General features: G+C 48.4%; 1 protein-coding gene across 4 annotated transcripts in view; it reads right to left on the minus strand.

Moving 5' to 3' along the window:
• Positions 1 to 17,420, minus strand: part of ARHGEF2 (Rho/Rac guanine nucleotide exchange factor 2) — a 64,224-nt gene that overhangs the window by 39,909 nt on the left and 6,895 nt on the right. Inside the window, exons 2-5 of one of the 4 annotated variants that reach the window (XM_032260585.1) lie at positions 12,619 to 12,896; positions 11,038 to 11,152; positions 6,079 to 6,117; positions 777 to 894 (exon numbers count right to left, since the gene is read on the minus strand). In XM_032260585.1, the coding sequence (XP_032116476.1) occupies positions 777 to 894; positions 6,079 to 6,117; positions 11,038 to 11,152; positions 12,619 to 12,875 (529 nt within the window). In that variant the 5' untranslated portion in view covers positions 12,876 to 12,896. Of the gene's footprint in view, positions 1 to 776; positions 895 to 6,078; positions 6,118 to 11,037; positions 11,155 to 11,791; positions 11,807 to 12,617; positions 12,897 to 17,420 lie in introns of those variants that run through there. The other 3 variants (XM_032260586.1, XM_032260588.1, XM_032260587.1) reach the window with 3 other exon arrangements.

The following is a 17,420-nucleotide window of genomic DNA, read 5'->3' on the forward strand; positions in this document are numbered from 1 at the left end:
CATGTGACGCCATTCCTGAGGGCGGGCACTGGGCAGCAGGGAGAGAGGGCGGGGTCTAAGCAGGGCAGAGCTGAAGAATTTAGGAGCCAGGGGAACAGGGCACCCAGGGTTATGTGGAGATGGTGGCTGGGAGCCTGATGTTTCAGAGGTTTCACCCAGAGCTCCCCATACTCCATCTTGAGGACAATGTACATTGCAGGTAACTGTCCTCCGTATCTGGTGATGGGGAGGCTGGAGAACCTCACTGTGTCCTATGTCTGCTTTCATTGGTAGGAGTTTCAGAATGCCGAAGTCCAGAATTCAGATTGCTCATTTGAATAAAGCAGTCCTGAGGCTGGACACAGTGGCTCATGCCTGTAATCTCAGCACTTTGGGAAGCCAAGGTAGGCGGATCACTTGAGCTCAGGAGTTTGAGACCAGCCTGACCAACATGGTGAAACCCTGTCTCTACTAAAAATACAAAAATTAGCCAGGTGTGGTGGTGCACTCCCGTAGTCCCAGCTACTCAGGAGGCTGAGGCACGAGAATCACTTGAACCCGGGAGGCAGAGGTTGCAGGGAGGTCAGATTGCAGCACTGCACTCCCAGCCTGGGCGACCCAGTGAGACTGGTCAGAAAAAAAAAAGAAAAAAAGAATAAAACCATCTGGGAATTCCAAGGGTGTGTGGTTAGACATAATCCAGGACATCCAACCCTAAACAGCTAGCTATGAGGAGTGGCAACGAGATGGATATGGGAGGGCCCCCCCCCGACACTTTGCTCCCTACTTTTGCTCACCATCTGGATCCGACCAGTCCAAGAGGCAGTTGATGCCACTCATGGATACAGACTTGGAAAGCATTCCAGTAGCCGAGTGGTCCAAAGGGCCAGCAGATGGATGATAGGAATCCTGACCCTGGAATCATGTCAAGAGTCCTCACACAAAGGGCAGGCTTCATCTGTCCTCCCCTCATGCTCTTCACTTTCCCACAGCTTGGCCCCTCTTCAAATCCAGGCCACCCACCCCTTTCCAATACCCATACTGGGATATTGCACTCTCTTTTTTTTTTTTTTTTTTTTTTTTTTTTGAGACGGAGTTTCGCTCTTGTTACCCAGGCTGGAGTGCAATGGCGCGATCTCGGCTCACCGCAACCTCCGCCTCCTGGGTTCAGGCAATTCTCCTGCCTCAGCCTCCTGACTAGTTGGGACTACAGGCATGCGCCACCATGCCTAGCTAATGTTTTGTATTTTTAGTAGAGACGGGGTTTCACCATGTTGACCAGGATGGTCTCGATCTCTTGACCTCGTGATCCACCCGCCTCGGCCTCCCAAAGTGCTGGGATTACAGGTGTGAGCCACCGCGCCCGGCCGATATTGCACTCTCAATGTTTGGGAAGTTATCCCATTATCCCTGCTGTTTAGCAGTCACTCTGTTGCAGTTCAAGCCCAGGCTTTCTTAGTATATAAAAGTATCTTAGAAGAGAGATTTACCCTGAATGGTTTCCAGAGGTGATAAACTCAACCTATAGAGGCTAGGCCGGTAAGGAAAAAAACAGGCAGTGGCTCAGGCCTGTAATCCCAGCACTTTGGGAGGCCAAGGCAGGTGGATCACTTGAGGTCATGAGTTCGACACCAGCCTGGCCAAAATGGTGAAACTCTGTCTCTACTAAAAAATATACAAAAATTAGCCGGGTGTGGTGGTGTGTGCCTGTAATCTCAGCTACCCAGGAGGCTGAGACAGAAGAATCACTTGAACCTGGGCTGTGTAGGTTGCAGTGAGCCGAGATCACACCACTGCACTGATGCAACAGAATAACTAAAAAAAAAAAAAGGCCGGGCACGGTGGCTCATGCCTGTAATCCCAGCATTTTGGAAGGCCGAGGTGAGTGGATTATTTGAGGTCAGGAGTTTGAGACCAGCCTGGCCAATATGGTAAAACTCCACCTCTACTAAAAATAGAAAAATCAGCCAGGCATGGTGGCTGGCACCTGTAGTCCCTGCTACTGGGAGGCTGAGGCAGGAGAATTGCTTGAATCTGTGAGGCAGAGGTTGCAGTGAGCCGAGATCATGCCACTGCACTCCAGCATGGGTGACAGAGTGAGACTCTATCTCAAAAAAAATAAATAAAGAAATAAAAAACTGAGGCAGTCTGGGTTTAAGACAATAGGGAGGAGAAATATTCATAGGCTGTGCCCATCCTTTAGAGAGTAACATTCTTCTCAAGCCTACATGGAGCATCACAAAAACTGGCCACAAAATAGGCCCTAAGGCAAATCAACAGATTTCAAATAATCTGCATTATAGAAATTATAGCAAATAAGCCAGAAGTCCCTCCTCAGTAGACTAAAGAGTCAATAGTATACTTATGCATTGAAATACTATTCAACAGCCGGGCGCAGTGGCTCAAGCCTGTAATCCCAGCACTTTGGGAGGCCGAGGCGGGTGGATCACGAGGTCAAGAGATCGAGACCATCCTGGTCAACATGATGAAACCCCGCCTCTACTAAAAACACAAAAAATTAGCTGGGCATGGTGGCGCGTGCCTGTAATCCCAGCTACTCAGGAGGCTGAGGCAGGAGAATTGCCCGAACCCAGGAGGTGGAGGTTGCGGTGAGCCGAGATCACGCCATTGCACTCCAGCCTGGGTAACATGAGTGAAACTCCATCTCAAAAAAAAAAAAAAAAAAAAAAAAGAAATACTATTCAACAATAAAAATGAAGAAATCACAGCTCAGTTAACAATATGGATGAATCCTACAGACGTGTTGAATGAAAGAACCAAGACACACTGGGCATGGTGGCTCACGCCTGTAATCCCAGCACTTTGGGAGGCTGAGGCGGGCGGATCACCTGAGGTCAGAAGCTCGAGACCAGCCTGACCAATATGGTAAAACCCCATCTTAAAAAAGAAAAGAAAAAAAACAAACCAGGAATCAAGACACAAAGATGTATATACTATTATGATTATATTCATATGCAGTTTAACATGGGTAAAAACAATTGACATTGTCTATTGATGCATACATAGGTGGTCCTATAAAGAAAATGGAGCCAGGTGCTGTGGCTCATGCCTGTAATCCCAGCACTTTGGGAGGCCAAAGCCCATGGATCACTTGAGCCCAGGAGTTCAAGACCAGCCTCAGCAACATGGCAAAACCCCATCTCTACCAAAAATACAAATTTAACCAGGCATGTTGGCTTGTGCCTGCAATCCCAGCTACTCAGGAGGCTGAAGTAGGTGAATCTCTTGAATCCAGGAGGTAGAGGTTGCAGAGATCGTGCCTCCGAACTCCAGCCTGGGTGGCACAATGAGATCCTGTCTCAAAAACAAAACAGAGGCTGGGCGCGGTGGCTCACGCATGTAATCCCAGCACTTTGGGAGGCTGAGGTGGGTGGATCACAAGGTCAAGAGATCAAGACCATTCTGGCCAACATGGTGAAACCCTGTCTCTACTAAAAATACAAAAATTAGCTGGGCATGGTGGCGCATGCCTGTAGTCCTAGCTACAGGGGAGGCTGAGGCAGGAGAATTGCTTCAACCTGGGAGGCGGAGGTTGCAGTGAGCCGAGATTGCGCCACTGCACTCCAGCCTGGCTCCTGGCGATGGAGCAAGACTCTGTCTCAAAAAAAAAAAAAAAAAAAAAAAAGAAAAGAAAAGGAAATGGATCTCAAAAATCAAGAATGTGGTCATCTCTGCCAGAAAGACGGCTATCAAGAACCCAGGGAGCTTCTCAGCTATGAGGATCTCTATTTTTTTTGAGACAGAGTTTCACTCTTGTTGCCCAGGGTGGAGTGCAATGATGTGATCTCAGCTCACTGCAACCTCCACCTCCCAGGTTCATAAATTTCCCGGGTTTTATAAATTTTAAAACACCATTCTAAATAAACGTATTGTCAAAGAAGAAATCATAATGGAAATTTAAAGATATTTTGTAACTGAACAAATAATGAAAATACAGAATAAAACCTGTGGGAGAAGGCTGAAGTGGTATTTCAAGGGCAAGGTGTAGGCTCAAAATGCTTATATTGAAAAATTTTTAATTCTAGAGAATTGAGCTATGCTAATTTAAAAAGTCAAAAAAAAAACCAGGACAAACTCATAGAAAACAGAAGGAAGCGGCCAGGCGTGGTGGCTCATGCCTGTAATCCCAGCATTCTGGGGGGCTGAAGCAGGTGGATCACCGGAGGACAGGAGTTCCAGACCAGCCTGACTAACATGGTAAAACCCTGTCTCTACTAAAAATACCAAAAATTAGCTGGGTGTAGTGGTGGATGCCTATAATTCCAGCTATTCCAGAGGCTGAGGCAGGAGAATCTCTTGAACCCAGGAGGCGGAGGTTGCAATGAGCTGAGATCATACCATTACACTCCAGCCTGGGCAACAAGAGTAAAACTCCGTCTCAAACAAACAAACAAAAAGACGAAGCATATACTAAAGATAAATACAGAAATGAAATAAGGCTTCGCGCAGTGGCTCATGCCTGTAATCACTATTTGGGAGGCTGAGGTGGGTGGATCACGTGAGGTCAGGAGTTTGAGATCAAACCGATCAACATGGAGAAACCCCGTCCCCATTACAAATACAAATGTTTTTTTTTTTTAAATTGTAGGCCAGGCACAGTAGCTCATGCCTGTAATCCCAGCACTTTGTGGGAGGCTGATGCGGGCAGACCACGAGGTCAAGAGACAAGACCATCCTGGCCAACATGGTGAAACCCCATCTCTACCAAAAATACGAAAATGAGCTGCGTGTGGTGGCGCAGGCCTATAAACCCAGCTACTTGGGAGGCTGGGGCAGGAGAATTGCTTGAACCCAGGAGGTGGAGGTTGCAGTGAGCTGAGATCATGCCAGTGCACTCCAGCCTGGCGACACAGCAAGACTCTGTCTCAAAAAAATGTATATATAAACAAAAATAAATTAGAGAGGATCAATAAAGCCAAGAGTTGTTTTCTAGGATCAAGCAAATGAAACAGGCAAACCTCTGATAGTAATGATAAAGAAAACAAGAAAAAGCATAAATAGGCCGGGCACGGTGGCTCAAGCCTGTAATCCCAGCACTTTGGGAGGCTGAGGCGGGTGGATCACGAGGTCAAGAGATCGAGACCATCCTGGTCAACATGGTGAAACCCCGTCTCTACTAAAAATACAAAACATTAGCTAGGCATGGTGGCGCATGCCTGTAGTCCCAGCTACTCAGGAGGCTGAGGCAGGAGAATTGCCTGAACACAGGAGGCAGAGGTTGCGGTGAGCTGAGATCGTGCCATTGCACTCCAGCCTGGGTAACAAGAGTGAAACTCTGTCTCAAAAAAAAAAAAAAGAAATAAAGAAAAAGCATAAATAGAATGAAAAAGTAGACCTAACTATAGAAAGAGCAGTGATTATAAAGACAAGAGAATATTACCTACAGTGGGGCACGGTGGCTTATGACTGTAATCCCAGCACTTTGGAAGGCCGAGACAGGCATATTTCTTGAGGTCAAGAGTTTGAGACCAGCCTGGCCAACTGGTGAAACCCTGTCGCTACTAAAAATAATTAGCCAGGCAGGGCGCGGTGGCTCAAGCCTGTAATCCCAGCACTTTGGGAGGCCGAGGCGGGTGGATCACGAGGTCAAGAGATTGAGACCATCCTGGTCAACATGGTGAAACTAAAAATACTAAAAATACAAAAAATTAGCTGGGCATGGTGGCGCGTGCCTGTAATCCCAGCTACTCAGGAGGCTGAGGCAGGAGAATTGCCTGAACCCAGGAGGCGGAGGTTGCGGTGAGCCGAGATCGCGCCATTGCACTCCAGCCTGGCTAACATGAGTGAAACTCCGTCTCAAAAAAAATAATAATAATAAAAATAATAATAATAATAATTAGCCAGGCGTAGTAGCACACACCTGTAATCTCAGCTACTCAGGAGGCTGAGGTGCAAGAATCACTTGAACCTGGGAGATTGAGGTTGCAGTGGGTGGAAATTGTGCTACTGCACTTCAGCCTGGGGGTCAGAGTGAGACTGCATCTCAAAAAAAAAGAATACTACCTACAACTTCATGCAATAATTTTAAATGCAAATGAAGTAGACAAATTCCTTCCTATCCCCCAAAATAAAACTTACCAAAACTGAATCAAGAAGAAATAGAAACTCTGAATGGTCCTATTAAAGAAATGGAATCAGTAGTTAATCTTCCTAAAAGCAAAACAAAAACACCAGGCTAAAACAGTTTTATAGGCAAAGGACAGATCTTTCAAGGAACGTATCACTGAAATGTTTTACAAACTCCTCCAAAGAATAAACAACTAAAACAAAAACTCTTCAACTCTTTCTATAAGGTAAGTACAACCTTGACTCCAAAACTACACACAGACAGTATGACAAAGAGAAATTATGGGACGATCTCTTTTATGCACATAAGTACAAAAATCCCAAATAAAATATTAGGAAAGTATGGCTGATTTTATTTTTTATGATTACTTTCTTTGAGACACAGTCTCGCTCTGCTGCCCAGACTGCAGTGCAGTGGCACGATTTCTGCTCACTGCAACCTCTGCCTCCTAGGTTCAAAAGATTCTCATGCTTCAGCCTCCCGAGAAGCTGGGATTATAGGTGTGTGCCACCTTACCTGGCTAATTTTTGTAATTTTAGTAGAGACAGGGTTTCGCCAGGTTGGCCAGAATGGTCTTGAAATTCTGGCCTCAGGTGATCCTCCCGCCTCGGACTCCCAAAGTGCTGGGATTACAGGCGTGAGCCACCATACCTGGCCAGTGTAGCAGATTTTAAATGGCCATAAATTATTTGCAGTTCCTCCCATTAAGAAGGAGCCTGTCTCTTCACTCTGAATCTGGGCTGGTCGGTGACTTACTATGACGACTAGAATGTCACAGAAGTGCCATCATGTGATTTTTGAGCCTAACCCTCAAGAAACCTTAAAGCTTCCACTCTCGCCCACTTGGAATGCTATTTTCATCTGAACAAGCCTAAGCTGGCATTCTGGAGAGCCGTGTGGATGAGAAGCAAGGTACTGCAACTGGCAGGCTGCCGGCTGAAGGCATAAGGAAGGTCATCCTTGATCATCAGCTCTCTTCAGGCCACCAGACAATGGCAGCCAGCTAAATGAGTCCAGGTGACACCAGCCCAAATTGCCCACCCAGAGAGCTGTGGGAAAGAAAAAAAAAGTTGTCGTTTAAGCTGCTAAGTTTAGAGTTGGTTTGTTATACAGCAATAAATAATTGATACAAGTAAAATCCAGCAGTATGTAAAAAGATAAAATCTGTCATGACAAAGTTGGATTTATCCTAAGACTACAAAGGTGGTTAAATGTGAGGAAAATCCTTAAATGTAATTTACCACAATAATATATTAAAGGAGAATAATATATTGCGGTGCCTTATGTTTGTAATCCCAGCACTTTGGGAGGCTGAGGTGAGGGGTTACTTGAGCTCAGGAGTTTGAGACCATCCTGGGTAACATGGTGAAACCCCATTTCTACCAAAGATACAAAAAATTAGCTGGGTGTGGTGGCATGCATCTGTGCTTCCAGCTACTCAGGAGGCTGAGGTGGGAGGAGAGTTTGAGCCCGGGAGGCAGAAGTTGCAGTGAGCCAAGATTGCACTACTGCACTCCAGCCTGGGTGACAGCGAGACCTCATCTCAAAATAATAATTTAGGCTGGGCACAGTGGCTCACGCCTGTAATCCCAGCACTTTGGGAGGCCGAGGTGGGTGGATCACCTGAGGTCAGAAGTTTGAGACCAGCCTGGCCAACATGGCACTGCAGCCTGGGAGACAGAGCAAGACTGTCTCAAGAAACAAACAAACAAACAAACAAAAACAACAATAAGTAATAATAATATTTAAAGAGAAAACTCACGCCCGTAATCCAAGCACTTTGGAGGCCAAGGCGGGTGGATCACCTGAGGTCGGGAGTTCAAGACCAGCCTGACCACCATGGTAAAACCCGTTTAAAAAAAAAAAAAAAGAGAGAGAGAAAAAGTATGCAATCATTTTAGTAAATGCAGAAAAGCATAGGCTAAAATCCAGCACCCACTAATTCTGAAGCCAAAGGCTTGGCAATTAGAAACAGAAGGAATCGACTGGGCACGGTGGCTCACGCTTGTAATCCCAACACTTTGGGAGGCTAAGGCAGGCAGATCATGAGGTCAGGAGATCGAGACCATCCAGGCTAACATGGTGAAACCCCATCTCTACTAAAAGATACAAAAAAATTAGCTGGGCCGCGGTGGCATGCACCTGTAGTCCTAGCTACTCAGGAGGCTGAGGCAGGAGAATTGCTTGAACCCAGGAGGCAGAGGTTGCAGTGAGCCGAGATCGAGCCACTGCACTCCAGCCTGGGTGACAGAGCGAGACTCCGTCTCAAAAAAAAATAAAGAAATAAACAGAAAGAATCCTCCTTAACCTGATCAAGATATTTTTTAAAGCCTGCAGCAGAAAATCAATCTCAATAGTGAAACACAAGATATACTCCCTCTAAAATCAGAAACAATACTTCTTATGGCATAGTTTTTAAGAAACATTATGATAAAATCAAGAAATAAGACAAGGATGTCCATTATGGCCATTCTGTTCAGCACAGCACTGGAGTCCTATTTTGATGGATTAATGCTGGAAGAGAGGAGAAACACTAGACAACAAATAAATAAAAATAGAACCCTAACCAGCACAGGAATGCAAGAAGAAGAAATGAAGGGAGTGGATACTGGAAAAGAAAAAACACTGGCCGGGTGCGGTGGCTCACGCCTATAATCCCAGCACTTTGGGAGGCCAAGGTGGGTGGAACACGAGGTCAAGAGATCAAGACCATCCTGGTCAACATGGTGAAAACCCATCTCTACTAAAAATACAAAAATTACCTTGGCATGGTGGTGCATGCCTGTAATCCCAGCTACTCAGGAGGCTGAGGCAGGAGAATTGCTTGAACCCAGGAGGCAGAAGTTGCAGTGAGCCGAGATCATGCCATTGCCCTCCAGTCTGGGTAACAAGAGCAAAACTCTGCCTCAGAAAAAAAAGAAAAAACACTGCTCATTTAAAGGTGACACAGGCTGGGTAACGTGGATCACACTTGTAATCCCAGCACTTTGGGAGGTTAAGGTGAGAGGTTCACTTGAGCACAGGAAATTTGAGACCAGTCTGAGCAACATAGTGAGACCCCCATGTCTTCAAAAAAATTAAAAATACCATGGCTGAGTAGAAAAAAAGTAGCCGGGCGTGGTGGCACACAGCTGTAGTCTCAGTGTCTAGGGTGGGTAAAGCAGGGGGATCACTTGAGCCTGGGAGGTGGAGGTTGCAGGAAGCCATGGTTGTGCCACTGCACTCCAGCCCGGGTGACAGAGCAAGACTCTGCCTCAAAAAAAAAAAAAAAAAAAGTAAAGATGACATAATTGTATACCTAGAAAAGCCAAAAGAAAAAAAACACAGAAATTGTTTTAATGTAAAACAAGACTTTACCAAGATAAATGACTATAATATTATTGTATGAGGAATATTTTTTTGAGACAGAGTCTCACTCTGTTGCCCAGGCTGGAGAATAGTGTCTCAATCTTGGCTCACTGCAACCTCTGCTTCCTGGATTCAAGCAATTCTCCTGCCCAAGCACTTGGGATTACAGATGCACACCACCACACTTGGCTAATTTTGTATTTTTGTAGAGATGGAGTTTCACCCTGTTTCTTGGCCAGGCTGGTCTCGAACTCCTGACCGCAGGTGATCCACCCGCCTCGGCCTCCCAAAGAGCTGGGATTGTAGGCATGAGCCACTGTGTCTGGCCATATATGAGGAATAATTCTTTTTTTTTTTTTTTGATGAGGAATAATTCAATTCCATTTCTATAAACCAAAAATAATTATAAAATGTAATTTAAAAATAAGAAAGTAGGCCATGTGAGGTGGCTCACACCTGTAACCCCAGCACTTTGGGAGGCTGAGGTGGGTGGATTACCTGAGGTCGGGAGTTTGAGACCAGCCTAACAAATGCGGTGAGCTGAGATCACAACACTGCACTCCAGCCTGGGCGACAGAGCAAGACTTCGTCTCAAAAAATAATAAGAAGAAGAATAATTAACTGGGCATGGTAGCATGTGCCAGTAGTCCCAGCTAGTTAGGAGGCTGAGGCAGGAGAATCGCTTGAACCCGGGAGATGGAGGTTGCAGTGAGCTGAGATCGTGCCACTGCACTCCAACCTGGGTGACAGAGCAAGACTCCATCTTGGAAAAGAAAAAAAAAAATTCTCTACTCTTACCTAGTGAAAAAAATGTCTTTTCATTAAATATTAACTTTCTTCACACGGGCTTTGTCAATCTTCATTAGATTTATTTCTAGGTAACCTATAGTTTTGGTTACTATTAAAAATACTTTCTGCTGGGCGCAGTGGATCATCCCTGTAATCCTAGCACTTTGGGAGTGTGAGGCGGGTGGATCACGAAGTCAGGAGTTCGAGACCAGCCTGATCAACATGGTGAAACCCTGTCTCTACTAAAAATATAAAAATTAGCAGGGTGTGGTGGTGGGCAGCTGTAATCCCAGCTACTTGGGAGGCTGAGACAGGAGAATGACTTGAACCTGGGAGGTGGAGGTTGCAGTGAGCCAAGATCACTATTGCACTCCAGCCTGGGCAACAGAGCGAGACCCTGTCTCAAAATAAATAAATAAATAAATAAATAAATAAATAAATAAATAAATAAGTTCAGCTCCAAACTGTGGAAATGTGGGGCCAACAGAAAGTAGTGGTTATAACTACTAGGGGAACAGGGCCCTTTTACTGAGAGAGAAACAGATACACCCTCATCAACACAGAGGCACAGACACAGAAGGAAGACACAGAGAGTCTTAGAGAAAGAGACAGAAGCAGGGTACCCGGAGTCAGGGACGGAGCACACAGACCCAGGGAAGCAGACAGAGGCGCATAGACGATAGATTCCGATTTGGTCAGAAGGAGCCAGAGCAATGCCTGGGCACAGAGAGACCCAGCAGCTGGCAGAACAGAGGAGACATAGAATAGAATGGTGGCTACACAGGCGAGGAGGAGCAAGGCAGGGGCATTCATGGGGATCTGTCTGTCCATACCAGGCGGGAGGGGTGGCCACCCTGGTGCTGCAGTCCCAGAAAGGTGTCCAGTTCTTCTTGGCTCTGCAGGAAGGGGGCCTCCTCGGGGTTTGGGCATCCCGACGCCTGCAGTCTCCTGAAACACACATCGCCACCACCACCCTCTGTATCCAGTGGCCAGTGACGGGCACCAGGGAGGAACACCGCCTCGCCTCAGCCCAGCCCTGTTGCTTGCCCCCAGCCCAGCCCTTCCTGTTGGCATAGGCACAGCCCAGACCCAAACTGGCCCCACTTTGGGGCTCTGCTTTGCCAGGGCTGCAGAGTTGGCTGTGGGCAAGAGCGGCCCCTGCTGGTCAAAAGAGAGTACTGCTCTCCAGAAGAAAGCCAGGGTTCAGGGGAAGACGAACAGCAAGGGCAAGCTGGATTCTCGCTCCTTGCCTGGTTGCCGATGCCAACCTTTGCCCCTGCTAAGTTAATGGGCCACTCAGGACACCAGTCCCTCTCTAACCAAGGGGCTGAATTAATACCTGACCATGAAAGGTGGGTAACACCTGAAAGACCCTGAGATACAGGTGGCACCACATAAGGGGGACCCAGGCATCTGGGCATCTGTGCTTTCAGCCAGCTACTCTTAGGGAGGTGCCATGAGCCCTGCAGGCATTACTTCTCATCCGAGTTCCCACCCAAGCCAGTTCAGGGACAAGGCCCAGGGCCCTCTCCCCTCACTTAAAGCAGCCAGCCCTGCCCAGGAGTTAGGGAAGGTTGGTCCACTCACCAGAGCTATAGGAACTTGTCCAAGGGGCCCATTGTCAAAGCGGAGGGACAGTGCCCTTCCATGGTCAGCAGGCCCCTACAGTGCTCACTCACACTGAACTCTTCATGCTGACCCCCGGCCCTTCTCTTTCTGACTTCCTCTGATTTTGGGGAAGTGGTCAGGGATTTTCCAGGGGAGGGGGAAGAAATGATCTTTCTGCCCCAGTCCACCAAGTGTATGCAGAACTCTGAGCAAGAACAGCTGATCTCACATGGCAATGCTGGACCATGAGTTAGTCCAGGACATCTCGTGTTGTCCTCAGCCTGCAACCGAAAGCCCAGCAAGAATCTGGCACTGGGACAGGCCCAGTGTCCCAACCCTGGGACCGCTTCCCTCAAGAAATCTCTGAAAGTTCTTTGGGCCTCAGTTTCCTTATCTGTAAAATGAGGAGATTGTGCCGTATGTTCTCTGTGTTCCTTCCAGCCCTGACACCATCACGTGGGTCTATGAACCACCGTGGGAGGCAGAGGCAAGACGATCCTGATGCTCACCCCGACTCCACACCTCCCTCCCATTCCCACCCTCAGTCTGCCCTGAGAGAAGGAGGTACGTGCCACTGGGGAGAGCCATATTTTGGAAGGCAGGCTTCATCCTCTGCAAAGGTCCACCAACGGGACTGGGTTCTGGCTCTCCAGGGAAAGGACTGGGGGCCTAGTTCTCCTTTCTCCTGTTGTCCTTCGGATGGTTGTCTCTAGAGAATTATCTAGTTCCTTCCCAATCACTGTCCCATTTTCTCCAAGGTCTAGGCCTGGAGGGAAGGAGGCACAGGAGGTTCCCTGCGGGCTTACCTATTCAGTGGGTCCTCGAGCTCCCTGCCAGGCCCCCAACTATGTCTTTTGAAGAGGTCATAGTTTCGGCCGTGGGCCCGGAAAGCCCCTGACCTTCGGAGGGGCACAGCGTGCGAGCCATTCCCCTCCTTTATTTCCCCCACCTCTTCTTCCTCCAGTTGCTCTCTGGATTCGACAGCAGAAAGACAGCGGCGAGTGTGGCCTTGGGGCACCTGGTCTCTACCTTCGAGGAGCACCTCTGGGACGGCTCTGTTCATGGGAGACACAGGTGAGCCAGTCTGCGTCAGGAAGAAAGAAAAGGGTGAGCAGGGTTCTAGAACTCTGGAACCTTGGAACTAGAAGCATGTCACAGTCAGCTGGGCTTGGGAGCATCTAGCCACCCCTCACTTTACTGAGACACAGAACTGGAGAGTGTGTGGCTCAGGGTCACGCTGTGAATCAGCTGCAGAGTCAAGGCTAGAACTTAGGTTTTCTAGCTCTCAGTTCAGTGTCTTCTCGTAAGTAAAGAGACCCTCATTGTCTCATTCCATTTACTGAAGATCCAGATAGCAGAAAGCCAAGGAAAAAGAAATGGCTATTCTTCCTGTCCTCAAGGAATCACAGTCCAGTGAGTGGGTGAGTGTGCGTGTGTGTGCGCAAGCGAAAGCACAAATCACAAATGACTCCGTCACCGGCTCGCATGTGCCAAATGCCTCAAGAGAAGTTTCGACAAAAGCTTGTGGGCTGTTAAAGGAGTGAGTGCATGAGACCAGTTGGGAGACTTAAAAAAGGGAAACAGGCCAGGTGTGGTGGCACACCCGCAACTTTGGGAGGCTGAGGCAGGGGGATCACTTGAGCTCAGGTGTTCCAGACCAGCCTGGGCAACATAGCGAGACCCTGTCTTCACAAAAAATCAAAAGTGAGCTGGGCATGGGGGCATGTGCTTATAGTCCCAGCTACTTGGGAGGCTGAGGTGGGAGGCTCACTTAAGCCCAGGCGTTCAAGGCTGCAGTGAGCTACGATCATTCCACTGTACTCCAGCCTGGGTGACAGGGCAAGACCTTGTTTGCTTTGGATTATTATTATTATTTTTTTTTTTTGAGACAAAGGCTTATTCTGTTGCCCAGGCTGGAGTGCAGTGGTGTGATCTTGGCTCACAGCAACCTCTGCCTCTCGGATTCAAGCGATTCTCCTGCCTCAGCCTCCTGAGTAGCTGGATTACAGGCGTGCACCACCATGCCCGGCTAATTTTTGTATTTTTAGTAGAGACTGGGTTTCGCCATGTTGGTCAGGCTGGTCTCGAAGTCCTGACCTCAGGATCCACCCTCTGCGGCCTCCCAGTGTGCTGGGATTACAGGTGTGAGCCGCTGTGCCCAGCCTTTTTTTCTTTTTTTGAGATGGAGTTTTGTTCTTGTTGCCCAAGCTGGAGTGCAATGGCATGATCGTGGCTTACTGCAACCTCTGCCTCCCAGGGTCAAGCGATTCTCCTGCCTTAGCCTCCTGAGTAGCTGGGGTTACAGGTGCATGCTACCACGCCTGGCTAATTTTTTGTATTTTTAGTAGAAATGGGTTTTCACCATGTTTGTCAGGCTGGTCTTGAACTCCTGACCTCAGGTGATCCACCTGCTTTGGCCTCGCAAAGTGCTGGGGTTACAGGTGTGATGACCTGGCTTTGTTTTTGTTTTTAAAGGGGAGGGGGAACAGCAGGAGGTAGAGGGCCTTTGACATGTGCCTGGAGGGGTAAAGTGGTTAGGATTTGCCCAGGGAAGAGGGAGAGGATTTTAGGTAGATAAAGTAGCAGGGGGAAAAGTTTCATGAGTGATAGTGTTGTGATTTCTTCCTTTTTTTTGAGATGGAGTTTTGCTCTTATTGCTCAGGCTGGAGAGCAATGACTCCCAAGTTCAAGCAATTCTCCTGCCTCAGCCTCCCAAGTACCTGGAACTGCAGGCACCTGCCATCATGCCCAGCTAATTTTTATATTTTTAGTAGACATGGGGTTTTTCCCTTACATATTGGCCAGGATGGTCTCGAACTCGTGACCTGTGATCCACCTGCCTTGGCCTCCCAAAGTGCTGGGATTACAGGTGTGAGCCATTGTGCCTGGCATGATTTCTTCTTCCAAGAGTCTGGTCATATGGAGAGTGAAAGCCATTGTGACCTCTCCCCACATTGCAGAGAAGGGCTCCAAGCATCGGCCGCAGAGCACACATTTCCTCCACTATCTCCCCAGTGGGCATTGCTCTCACTTCCCAGCACTCCTGGTTGGCATCAGGGCTTGCCTCAATGTGTCTCAGAGTTAAGAACACTCAGATGCTCTTAAAGTTGAAAGTGATAAACCCCACTGCAGAAAGAAGTGCCAAGTCCCAGAGTACCAGGGGCAGGAAGGGCAGGAAGGGCAGGAACATTTACTGCATACCTCTGTACACTGCACTCCCAGGCCATGTCTCTCTAGACCTTCTGCTAGAGTGAGTCTCCCAGGCTCCCTTTCTCCTGGGAACACTTCCAGCTACTAAGATGTCATGAGTGCCCAGAAGGATCAGGAAGCTGGGACCCAGAACCTTCCCTCTTTCCAGGCTTACTGTGGGGCTGTCAAACTTCCTCCAGGTTCTCTTAACCACCCCAGGAAAGTTCAGGTTATTGGAAAGTTGTCCCTTCAATCTACTTTCCTCCCTCATTGCAATCTGTCCACTGCCTTCACCCCAGCCAGAGCTGCCGGGAAGAAAGTGCTGTGCCTGCGGTGGCTGTGTGCCCGTTTACCACAGAGAAGGGAGGGAGGCAGGTACTCAGTCCTCTGCAGATGGCAGTGCTGCTCCCCCACTGGGAGGGTCTAAGGAAAGAAAGGGAGAAGCCTGGGAGAGTGGCCAGGCCCTGTGCCCATCCGTGCTCATCGCGTCTGGGAGCGATGGACAGGGAACCCCTCAGCCAGCCACCAGGAGAGATCCTGTCCCTTCTTGCCTACAAACAGGCCCTGTGCCATCAGGTATGTTGGCTACACACAGGATGAGCAGATCTACAGGAAGCAGGTCAGAGCTGAGAGCCAAGGCAGGGTCCCTCCCAATCAGTGGCCTCCAAAGCTGAGATTTGGAGGCAGAGGGAGGTTGACAAAAATATTATGAAAAGCTGGGGTGGAAAAAAGAGTAGGAACTGAAGATATACTAGGAAAAGGGGAACGGGGGCTGGAAATAGGACAGAAACTCAGAGGCAGTGAGGGGGAGGCAGGGACACCGGGTGGATCTTGGGAGCTCTGGAATTCAGGGACCTTCCAGAAGCAGAAGTTGGTTTGAACTGTATGCCGTGTACCCAACTTTTACCTGATAGCCTTGTTTCAGCCTGTGCCCACAGGGTTAATTTTTTTTTTTTTTTTTTTTTTTGAGAGAGGGTCTCTCTCCTCTGTCACCCTCAAGCTTCAAGGCTTACTGCAGCCTCCACCTCTCAGGATCAAACAGTCCTCCCACATTAGCCTCCGGAGTAGGTAGGACTACAGGTGCATGCCACCACATCCAGCTAAATTTTTTTTTTTTTGAGATGGAGTTTTGCTCTATTGCCCAGGCTGGAGTGCAGTGGTGTGATCTCAGCTCACTGCAACCCCCTCACTGCAACCCCCACTTCCCAGGTTTAAGCAATTCCCCTGCCTCAGCTTCCCAAGTAGCTGGGATTACAGGTGCACGCCACCACACCTGGCTAATTTATTTTTTTGTATTTTTAGTACAGACGAGGTTTCACCATGTTCACCAGACCGGTCTTGAACTCCTGACCTCAGGCAATCCACCTGCCTTGGCCTCCCAAAGTGCTGGGATTATAGGCGTGAGCCACTGCGCCTGGCCTGCAGCTAATTTTCAAATGTTTGTTTTGTTTTGTTTTAGATGGAGTTTTGCTCTTGTTGCCCAGGCTGGAGTGCAGTGGTGTGATCTCAGCTCACTGCAACCTCCACCTCCCGGGTTCAAGCAATTCTCCTGCCTCAGCCTCCAGAGTAGCTGGGACTATAGGCATGCACCACCACACCCGGCTAATGTTTGTATTTTTAGTAGAGACAGGGTTTCACTATGTTGGCCAGGCTAGACTTTAACTCCTGACTTCAGGTAATTCACACGCCTCAACCTCCCAAAGTGCTGGGATTACAGGTGTGAGCCACTGCCCCTGTTCTTAAATTTTTTAGAGAGATGAGGTCTCGCTATGTTGCCAAGTCTGGTCTCAAACTCCTGGGCCCAAGCGATCCTCCTGCCTCGGCCTGCCAAAGTGCTGGAATTATAGTTGTGAGCCACTGCGCCTGGCCTGCAGGGTTGAATTTGGCAGGATGAAGGAAGTGCAGTGAACTGGAGACCTCTGGTTTTCTTCAGTCCCTGCAGGTGTTCCTGCTGGAGCTAGGGTCCTGTCACCCCGGCCCTCCTGACAGACACCTCAGCTCTGAAGATCTTTGTGTAACTCACCCTTCTTCCTCCCGCTCAGACCAACTGGAGTCTGACCTCTTCTCAAGATCTACCCTTTTTCCAGCATCGCTGTCATTTCATTCATGGTCTCTGCCCTCTGTGAAAATGAAATCTGTCTGGCAGTTTCTCCCTTACATCCTCATCTCCACTAACCCTGCCTCATGCCATGATGCCAATACTTTTACTCTGTCCCTCAAAGAGATGAGGTTTAGCAAGGCTTCCTCAACTCCCTCCTAGCAATATTCCCTCCTCCACCCACTGAAATTCAGACTGGGACTCCAGTCATCGTGTTGCTTTTCCTTCCATTAGCTTAACTCTCCCAGCCCCCCTCCCATTTTCCCTCAGCCTTCTGAGCTCAGGAAATGGTGCATGGGAGAGGCCAGGGCTGGGTCTCAC

Source organism: Sapajus apella, unplaced genomic scaffold (genome assembly GCF_009761245.1).
Source record: "Sapajus apella isolate SASKATOON/1434 unplaced genomic scaffold, GSC_monkey_1.0 scaffold119, whole genome shotgun sequence".
NCBI lineage: Eukaryota > Metazoa > Chordata > Mammalia > Primates > Cebidae > Sapajus > Sapajus apella.